At 46.1% G+C, this 10,335-nt stretch overlaps 1 protein-coding gene across 1 annotated transcript; it reads right to left on the bottom strand.

Moving 5' to 3' along the window:
* Positions 1-5,314, bottom strand: PPP1R3E (protein phosphatase 1 regulatory subunit 3E; the record flags this gene model as incomplete). Its single annotated transcript, XM_083378699.1, has 2 exons — positions 1-483; positions 4,862-5,314. 2 exons carry the CDS (start codon positions 5,312-5,314, stop codon positions 1-3), a joined length of 936 nt encoding a protein of 311 aa, XP_083234825.1.
* Between the last annotated feature and the right edge of the window lie 5,021 nt (positions 5,315-10,335).

Genomic DNA, 10,335 nt, shown 5'->3' with positions numbered 1-10,335 from the left:
CTACAAAAAGTGTATCCAGCCAGTTTCACAGCAATCTTGAATGGGGCTGGGGAGTTCGTCTTCTTCAGCCACGCACGGAGGAGGCCGCAGAGAGTAGTTACGTCCTTGGTTGTTGTCCCAGAATTCCTTCCCTCCCACCAGATAGCAGAGGGCAAACTCGAGCACTTTTCCTACAGAGAGAGGAAGTGGCAGCGGCAGGCGGAAGGCAAAGCGGTCAGCGTGGTCCCGGTCCCGCCCTGCAGAGGCGGCGTAAGAAGCCCGAGCTTCATGCTCGGTAGCCCAAAAGTCCCAAGTGTATCGCACTGAGACCCTTTTCTCGTAGGCCAGGTTGAGCACACGGATGGTGCCAGAAACACAGGATCCCTCAGCCCGGACCCCCTCCAGCAGCACGCACTGGGCCAGAAGGCGTGGCAGGAAATCAGGCATGCTCAGAGGATCTGGGAACATTGGCTCCAGCAGCCGAGTCTGCAGGTTCAAAGATTCCTGAGGAGGTAAACGACGGGAAAGCGAGGGTTAAGAAACAGGAAAGTTGGGGCTTTGTTGCAGTGTTAGAGGCAGGGGGATATGGCATAGAAGGTCAAAAAAGTCAAAATGGCAGCCCTGGAGCATGCAATCACAGCCTTACCCTAAGGATTAGAACAGCGGTTCTTAAACTGGGGTAGTTGGGGCATATGCTGAGGGTGATGAATAAATTTGCAATTGCTCATTTGTGAGTCGGGGATTTGGTTTAGGGCTATGGTTGCCGAGATGCTTCCAAAAGAAGATTCCGGGTGTAATAAGATTATCGGAGACTAGGTTAGGGGTAATCGGGACAAACAGCTTAAGAACCATGGGATTAGAGGGATATTGGGTTGATGGGAAGAAAAACAATACAGAAAGATAAGAAAAACGGGTAGGATTGTAGATGCATTAGACAGGGAAATGAGGAAAATAAGTACTATACAGGGAGTGCAGAATTATTAGGCAAATGAGTATTTTGACCACATCATCCTCTTTATGCATGTTGTCTTACTCCAAGCTGTATAGGCTCGAAAGCCTACTACCAATTAAGCATATTAGGTGATGTGCATCTCTGTAATGAGAAGGGGTGTGGTCTAATGACATCAACACCCTGTATCAGGTGTGCATAATTATTAGGCAACTTCCTTTCCTTTGGCAAAATGGGTCAAAAGAAGGACTTGACAGGCTCAGAAAAGTCAAAAATAGTGAGATATCTTGCAGAGGGATGCAGCACTCTTAAAATTGCAAAGCTTCTGAAGCGTGATCATCGAACAATCAAGCGTTTCATTCAAAATAGTCAACAGGGTCGCAAGAAGCGTGTGGAGAAACCAAGGCGCAAAATAACTGCCCATGAACTGAGAAAAGTCAAGCGTGCAGCTGCCAAGATGCCACTTGCCACCAGTTTGGCCATATTTCAGAGCTGCAACATCACTGGAGTGCCCAAAAGCACAAGGTGTGCAATACTCAGAGACATGGCCAAGGTAAGAAAGGCTGAAAGACGACCACCACTGAACAAGACACACAAGCTGAAATGTCAAGACTGGGCCAAGAAATATCTCAAGACTGATTTTTCTAAGGTTTTATGGACTGATGAAATGAGAGTGAGTCTTGATGGGCCAGATGGATGGGCCCGTGGCTGGATTGGTAAAGGGCAGAGAGCTCCAGTCCGACTCAGACGCCAGCAAGGTGGAGGTGGAGTACTGGTTTGGGCTGGTATCATCAAAGATGAGCTTGTGGGGCCTTTTCGGGTTGAGGATGGAGTCAAGCTCAACTCCCAGTCCTACTGCCAGTTTCTGGAAGACACCTTCTTCAAGCAGTGGTACAGGAAGAAGTCTGCATCCTTCAAGAAAAACATGATTTTCATGCAGGACAATGCTCCATCACACGCGTCCAAGTACTCCACAGCGTGGCTGGCAAGAAAGGGTATAAAAGAAGGAAATATAATGACATGGCCTCCTTGTTCACCTGATCTGGACCCCATTGAGAACCTGTGGTCCATCATCAAATGTGAGATTTACAAGGAGAGAAAACAGTACACCTCTCTGAACAGTGTCTGGGAGGCTGTGGTTGCTGCTGCACGCAATGTTGATGGTGAACAGATCAAAACACTGACAGAATCCATGGATGGCAGGCTTTTGAGTGTCCTTGCAAAGAAAGGTGGCTATATTGGTCACTGATTTGTTTTTGTTATGTTTTTGAATGTCAGAAATGTATATTTGTGAATGTTGAGATGTTATATTGGTTTCACTGGTAAAAATAAATAATTGAAATGGGTATATATTTGTTTTTTGTTTAGTTGCCTAATAATTATGCACAGTAATAGTCACCTGCACACACAGATATCCCCCTAAAATAGCTATAACTAAAAACAAACTAAAAACTACTTCCAAAAATATTCAGCTTTGATATTAATGAGTTTTTTGGGTTCATTGAGAACATGGTTGTTGTTCAATAATAAAATTAATCCTCAAAAATACAACTTGCCTAATAATTCTGCACTCCCTGTATATGAGAGATTGAAGGAAAGGAAAGGAAGCAAAGCGAAAGGGACCAAAAGAGAGCAAATGATCAAAATCCTGTCTAGGAAGTATAGAAGAAGGGAAATGGGGAGAACCATAAGGGATCGCAAGGGAAGAGGAAGAATCAGGAGGAAATGTAGTGGAATAGATAAGATAAGGTGATGGGGAACATAAGAGAATATGTTCTTATAAGCGGGGAACCTGGAATAAAGGGAATCAGGCTCTCCTTGAGCGGGATTGCAAATGGGAATGAAACTGAGCTATTATTATTATTAATAATAATAATAATAATAATAATAATAATAATAATAATAATTTTATTTATATTTTATTTATTTATTTAATAATTTTATTAACCAAGCCTTCCAGCTGGCGCGCTTGTAGAGAAAAGGATGAAGAGATGAGGCAAGAAAAAAAAAAGGAGAGCAGAAAGGGGGACAGGTCAGGAGAGATTAAAAAGGGAGGGAAAGGTGGAAAACTAAGGAAGATGGGGGTGGGGGGAGAGATAGGAGACAGCAAGTCAACAGAGAGAGAATGAGAAGATGGGGAAGACGGAGGGGGGAGGGAGAGAGAGAGAGAGAGGATATGACAGCAAAGTTTTCCCCCTGAAGCTCCATAATCAGTTAAAATGAAGAAATTAAATTACATATTTCTGTTTAGGGTAGTTTTTCAGGACCCAGGGGCCTCACTTGGAGCAAGGAAGTAGGCGTTTTAAGCTAGTGCAGGGGTAGGCAACCTCGGCTCTTTTATGACTCATGGACTTCAACTCCCAGAATTCCTGAGTCAGCTATGCTGACTCAGGAATTCTGGGAGTTGCAAGTCCATGAGTCATAAAAGAGCCAAGGTTGCCTACCCCTGAGCTAGTGGGATAGAACAGTCCTCCGCACAGCATAGCACGATTTATAACACTTCTTACTTTTCTACTTTAGGCAGAATAACTTAAGACCCAGGAATGTCTCCAGGACGTTAGGAGTCAATAGATCAACAGATTTTCGATCAATAGATCCTGAAACCCCAAAGCAGCGCTGGAAAGATCAGCAGAGAAAACGTTGAATTGCGAAACCCAGACTTTTGCCAGCCGAAACCGTGGCTACTTACTAGCGTTCTTAACCGATTATTGCTTTTCCTCACAACCTGGATCTCTAAAGCCTTCGGATGTTCTCGGTGCACATTGAAGGATTGTAGTTAATACTTCAGTACAATTGGCCAGTTGAGATAAGACAACAAGGGTTTTAAAAAGGGTGAATTAATTAATACGTTCCTGGTCTCTCCAGATCTAGAGTTTGAGTCAGCAAAAACCGTTAAGCCTTTATCTATATTGTACTTAAGTATTCCTGGAAATTGTTTTCCCGTGGCTTTTCTTTGCTTCCTGATTCAGATCTTTTGCAACGGTTCAAGGCCGGTTTGCAACGCTGTAATGCACTGACATTTTTTAAAAAAAAGAAGAAGTAATGGGAGCTGTATTCCTCGGATAAAGCTCCTGATTTAGCCGTAACTTCTCTAGATTGGGCATTATTCAGCAGGCTTAAATTTGCTAGCCTTGTTTTCATGACTTTGTTGTTTTCTCTCCAATGGACTAAGCCACTCACAGTACAGGGGTCCGGCAACATATAGCATGAGCAAAGCAGTACAGAAAACTGCGGCCATCTCATGGATGGCTAGATTTTTGCAGCCCTCCTTCTATTCTACATTAATTAAAGATGCTGTTAACACCAGTAAAACTTAACCCGTAAGATTTTACAGGGGTAAAATCTGGAAGGCACGGTCCAAAAAAAAAAAAAAAAGATGGAGAATGTGGGTCACACTGATGTAGTCAAAGCTGCCTGCTTTTTATGTGCAATGAACATTTAAAAATACTGCAGAGCTTTAACCTGTAATTACCATCTTGAGGTGGTTTTTTTTTTGGACCTGTGGAGCCCTGTAAGTTTATTTTATACAGGTAGAAACTTAATGTTTTGCTGACTCAAACTCTAAATCTGGAGAGACCGGCCATATATTAATTCACCTTTTTAAAACCTTTGTCGTCTATCACACTTGGCCAATAAAGTAGTCTGTTCTAGTCTAAATGGTATCTTGCTTAAAACTGGCTTACAACAGCGCCCCCGTGTGGACACTGGAGGTAGCACTATTTCTGTGGCAAGGAGGACATTTTTTGACTTCCCGAGACCTGGTTACAAAATGGTCCTGTTTTTTCGCTCGAGGAAATGAACACGCCGTTCTTCTCCTTTGCTGGGGAAAAGTAAACTCCGAATCAATTGCACAGTTTTAACTTTTTTTTTTTTTTGGCTCACCCAAATCCACCCCCCCCCCGAGGTGCTTCCGGGCGGGACCGACCCCATTACCTTCACCGGCGGGCAGAACGGCAGACACGGAGCAAAGTGACTGAGAGAATCGCGCCTCAGCTGATTGTGGACCCTCTCTGGCACCTGCGGGAGGTCGTTGGGCCAGAACTGCCGTACGCTGATGAGCTCCAGGCCCAACGAGTCGGCGAAGCGGACTCTCTTGCGAGTCCCGGGGCTACGGCTGCGGGACGCACCTCGGCTCCGACCCTGAGCAGGGGCAGAGCGAGTCCGGCGTCTTCCCCTCCTTTTGGGTCCCCTGAAGAGATGGCGACGTCTCTGGGGCCTGCTTCGCGGCCGGCCTTCGGACTCGGATTCGGAGCCTTCGGTTCCCGAATCCTCTGCAATGCTCGGACGGGCCGTGCGATAGTAGGCCCTCTCGTACAAGCCGGCGATGTAGCTTAAGTTGCGGGGAATGTTGCTGGGGGTCAGAGGGGAAGGCGGAGCACGGGCCATAGGAGCAAAGTTGCTGACCCCCCCCTTCTTTCCCTACAGCCCAGTTCACTTGTCCCGTCCAGTCGATTATGATCTTTTCGGGTTGGTTACCTTCCACGATTGCCTTTTTCTCAACCCTTCCACCAGACTCGTCCTTCTCTCACGATGCTCGGGGGCCGTGTCCTGTTTCTCCTCGGGGGAGGAAGACTTGCCCCTTGATTATTCCCTTTGCCCGTCTTCCAAGCTTTGCAGCTCCAAGATCTCCACGCATCCCGTTACATCCTCGGATCGCAGATAAGTCTCGAGTCTTCTTGCTGTACGGGACTCTACAACTGCTCTGCTTTTTCATAGGGTGGGGAGGAATAAACGCTGCTCTTTGCCATCAACAGTCTCCTCTCCTCCCATTGAGTCTTCCGTCTGGTTCTTTTCTGGCAGGAGAAAAGGGGAATTGTCAGCGCAAGATCTGTTGCTCATAATAATAGGACCTCTCCGTCAGTGTATACGTCATATGTCTGCCTTCTCTCTGCTTTTGGTCCTTTCTCACCGGTTGTCTAAGCTAAGATTGTCCTCCACCTTTTGGTTATCTATGTCTCCTGAGCTTGCTGACATCTGAGTCTCCAAACACCCTCTCCCTTGGTCTATTGATCCAACGGGGGTCCGTCTTTGCCTCTTGCCAAGAGCTCCATCGTTCTTCTCTGCCTTCCAGCTGTCACTCAGTCCCACCAACTGCCTCGCTCCCTGGCTCAGTCCTTTTATATCTCCACCGAAGCCTGCCCCGTCCGTGCAAAACATGTGTTTTCCTTGAAAGCTTGCAAGCTAACGAGCTTTTTGGATCCAGTCCAGCCGAAGGCGGCTCAAAAAAAGTTACTCTTAACTGCCGATCTTTGAAAGCCCGTCTTCCAGTTTCTGACGGATCGATGCTCGAGCGAGGAATCCTCGCAAGAAAATCCCATAATCGCACCCAAAAACGAGAGGTTTGGACGAGCGGAGAAAGAAAGGTCTCTGTTTACGAGACTCTGAAAGACTTTGATTACTTCTGGAAAGAGAGGTCCAACTGCCAGGGACAAAATGTCTCTTTAAAAGACATCCATGCCCAGAAATGTTTCCACAGAGATGAATAATTCAGAAGATCAAATGGGAGTTAATGCAGTGCCAGAGATATCGAAAGGAGAAAACCTCACGCTGTTCGAGGAAGAGAGTGGACTCAGAAGGGGGTCATTGACATCGATCAATTTAGAAGCAGGAGGTCAGGAATGGGATCCTGGAATGGGGGATTTCCACGTTGGCCTGAAGGGTGTGGAACAGACCCTTCCCAAGCTCCTCAAGACATCCATAATCTTAGATGTTAACAAAAGGTGTTGGGTTGGCTTGGTGGGGTCATTAACTAAGAGCTTCTGTTTATGTCTGAATCATCGAGTTTGATTCGTCCGGTCATGAATAATGAAAGCCCCATCTTGATCCGCTGAAATTCCCTTGAGCTCTTCGTCATGCAGCATAAAAAGGGCCGAGCTATCCAATTAAAAAAAAAAAGAACAGGAGGGGGTCTATTTTCTCTGATGGAAATTGACCAACTACCTCAAGTCTACCAAATCTCGCCGGTCAAACCAGGATGAGAAACTTCAGAAAGATAACTAAATCCAGCCATTTAGTTCTGTCAAACTCTGGAGCGATGTACAGAGTTCCTTGGCTTTGCTACAATCTAGGGTAGTAGCAGCTTTGAGATGGGTGGACTTCCAACTCCCAGAATCCCCCATGCTGGCTGGGGAAGCAGCTTTAAGACGGGTGGACTTCAACGCCCAGAATTTCCCATGCTGGCTACGGAGCCATCTTTAAGACGGGTGGACTTCAACGCCCAGAATTCCCCATGCTGGCTACGGAGCCATCTTTAAGACGGGTGGACTTCAACGCCCAGAATTCCCCATGCTGGCTATGGAGCCATCTTTAAGATGGGTGGACTTCAACGCCCAGAATTCCCCATGCTGGCTACGAAGGCAGCTTTAAGACGGGTGGACTTCAACGCCCAGGATTCCCCATGTTGGCTGGGGAACCACGGGCCTGCATGTGTTCATGTACCCAATCATAAAAGATGTCACATTTGAACCCAGGGTCTCTTCCCTCTTAGAGAAGCCCTATCTATCCACAGTCCTAGCAAGCCTGGGTTTTCCATATGGAAGGTCCTCAACTTACAACTATTTGTTTAGGGACATTTTGAAGATCAGCAAGCCTTCTTTCCCCTTTGAGGCAAAGCCCTTCGTGCAAAAAGTAGCTTATTCACAAACCCCACAATCGAAATATTATTCTGGAAGTCCTTGAAGACACGTGCAAATATTAAGAAACACAGGCGGTCCTCAGCGTACGACCACCATGGAGCTCAACGTCTCCATCGCTAAGTAGGAGAAGCTATTAAGTGAGTTTTGTCCCAGGTTTACGACCTTTCTTGCCACAGCTCTTAAGGGAATCATTGCAGTTGTTAACTTAGTGCTGAAAGAAAAGAAAAAAGCAGGTGCAGTTCCAAGCCGGGAAGTAAATAAGATGGAGGCTAAGACGCTGGAAATAAAAATGGAGGCTGCTGAGGAAAAAAGGGTTCTTGTTGACTGAGGAGCAGAACCAGCAACAAACAGCATGCCGTTCTGGGACAGCCGGCAAAATGGAGCTGAGAGTGGGTGGCTTTTGATACAAAAGTCTTTGGGACTTTTGTTTTTATAGATGCCTCTTCCAGTGCAAGAACGTGTCCTTTATTATGCTAATGGATAGTTGCCAGATTCCTATGGGGTCATGGCTGGCTCTCCAGGCAAGAGGGGAAATGCAAATCCTAGGTTGTTTGCCTGAGTTAATCTTGTCAACCTTTGGCTTGCCTAACGGTGTTGCTTATCTGGAATAGAATAGAATAGAATAGAGATGGAAGGGACCTTGGAGGTCTTCTAGTCCAGCTCCCCGCTCAAGCAGGAGAACCTATACCGTCTCAGACAAGGGACTGTTTAGCCTCTTCTTCAAAACCTCCAGTGATGGAGCGCCCACGATTTCTGGGGGCAAGCTGTTCCACTGGTTAATTGTCCTCACTGTTAGGAAGTTTCTCCATAATTCCAGGTTGCTTCTCTCTTTGGTCAGTTTCCAACCATTTTTTCTCATCCTTCCCTCTGGTGCTTTGGAGAATAATTTGACCCCTTCTTCTTTGTGGCAGCCCCTCAAATGCCAGAACGCTGCTATCATGTCACTCCTATTTCTTCTTTTCTTTAGACCAGCCAAACCCAAGTCCTGCATCCCTTCTTCATATGTTTTAGTCTCCAGGCCTTTGATCATTTTTTAGTTGCTCTTCTCTGAACTTTTCCCAAGGTCTCAACATCTTTTTTTGTAGTAGTTTGCTCTTTATTTGATGAATAAACTGACCTGCTCTTTCTGAATGGATTGTTGTCGTTGTTGTTGTTGGTCGCGAAGTCGTGTCCGGCCCATCACGACCCCATGGACAATGTTCCTCCTGGCTTTCCTGTCCTTCACCTTCTTCTGGAGTCCCTTTAAGTTCACCCCTACTGCTTCAGTGACTCCATCCAGCCACCTCCTTCTCTGTTGTCCCCTTCTTCTCTTGCCCTCAATCTTTCCCAGCATTAGGCTCTTCTCCAGTGAGTCCTTCCTCCTCATTAGGTGGCCAAAGGATTTGAGTTTCCGCTTCAGGATCTGGCCTTCTAAAGAGCAGTCAGGGTTGATCTCCTCTAGGACTGACCGGTTTGATCGCCTTGCAGTCCAAGGGACTCGCAGGATTCTTCTCCAGCACCATAGTTCAAAGGCCTCGATTCTTTGGCGCTCAGCCTTTCTTATGGTCCAGCTTTCACTGCCATACATTGCAACTGGGAAGACCATAGCCTTGACTATACGCACTTTTGTTGGCAGGGTGATGTCTCTGCTTTTTAGTGTGCTGTCTAGATTTGCCGTGGCTTTCCTCCCCAGGAGCAAGCGTCTTTTAATTTCTTGGCTGCAGTCCCCATCTGCGGTGATCTTGGAAACCAGGAAAATAAAATCTGTCACTACCTCCATTTCTTCCCCATCTATTTGCCAGGAATTGAGAGGGCCGGATGCCATGATCTTGGTTTTCTTAATGTTAAGTTTCAAGCCAACTTTTGCACTCTCCTTCTTCGCCCGCAACAAGAGGCTCTTTAGCTCCTCTTCACTTTCTGCCATTAGAGTCGTATCATCTGCATATCTTAGGTTGTTGATATTTCTCCTGGCAATCTTAATTCCAACGTTTGAAGGGATTACAGTCTCCTAACCTAAAGACTGGCCTCTTCATGTTTTTGCTTGAGACGTCATCCTGTAGCAGGAGAACTGGGGCTGCTTTCTGCCTTTGTTAAGAGTTTTTTTCTCCATTCCTCCTTTAGGGGAAATATAATATTGTGCCTCCTTTTAATATTAAGAATAAAGACTATTTTAATCTGGGCTTCTCTTTTTCCTACATTAGTAACGCTGCTGTTAAGTGAATCTGGTTTCCCCATTGACTTTGCTTCTCAGAAGTTCGCCAAAGGGGATCACATGACCCCGGGATGCTGTGACCGTCATAAATATGAGTCAGTTGCCAAGCATCCAGTTTTGGTCACCACGATGTAAAAAAGATGTCGAGACTTTAGAAAGAGTACAGAGAAGAGCAACAAAGATGATTGGGGGACTGGAGGCTAAAACATACAAGGAACAGCTGCTGGAATTGGGTATGTCTAGTTTAATGAAGAGAAGGACGAGGGGCGGGGACATGATAGCAGTTATTCCAGTATCTCAGGGGCTGCCCCAAAGAAGAGGGAGTCAAGCTATTCTCAAAAGTGCCTGAAGCCAGGACAAGAAGCAATGGATGGAAACTTAGCAAAGAGAGAAGCAACCTAGAATTAAGGAGAAATTTCCTCACAGTTAGAACAATTAATCAGTGGAAGAATCTGCCTCCAGAAGCTGTGAATGCTCCAACACTGGAAATTTTAAAGAACAGACTGGACAGCCATTTATCTGGAATGGTATAGGGTTCCTGCCTGAGCAGGAGGTTGGACTAGATGACCTCCAAGGTCCCT

This window comes from Vipera ursinii, assembly GCF_947247035.1.
Source record: "Vipera ursinii genome assembly, chromosome: Z".
NCBI classification, from domain to species: Eukaryota; Metazoa; Chordata; class Lepidosauria; order Squamata; family Viperidae; genus Vipera; species Vipera ursinii.
This window is presented reverse-complemented; position numbering and strand designations above follow the sequence as displayed.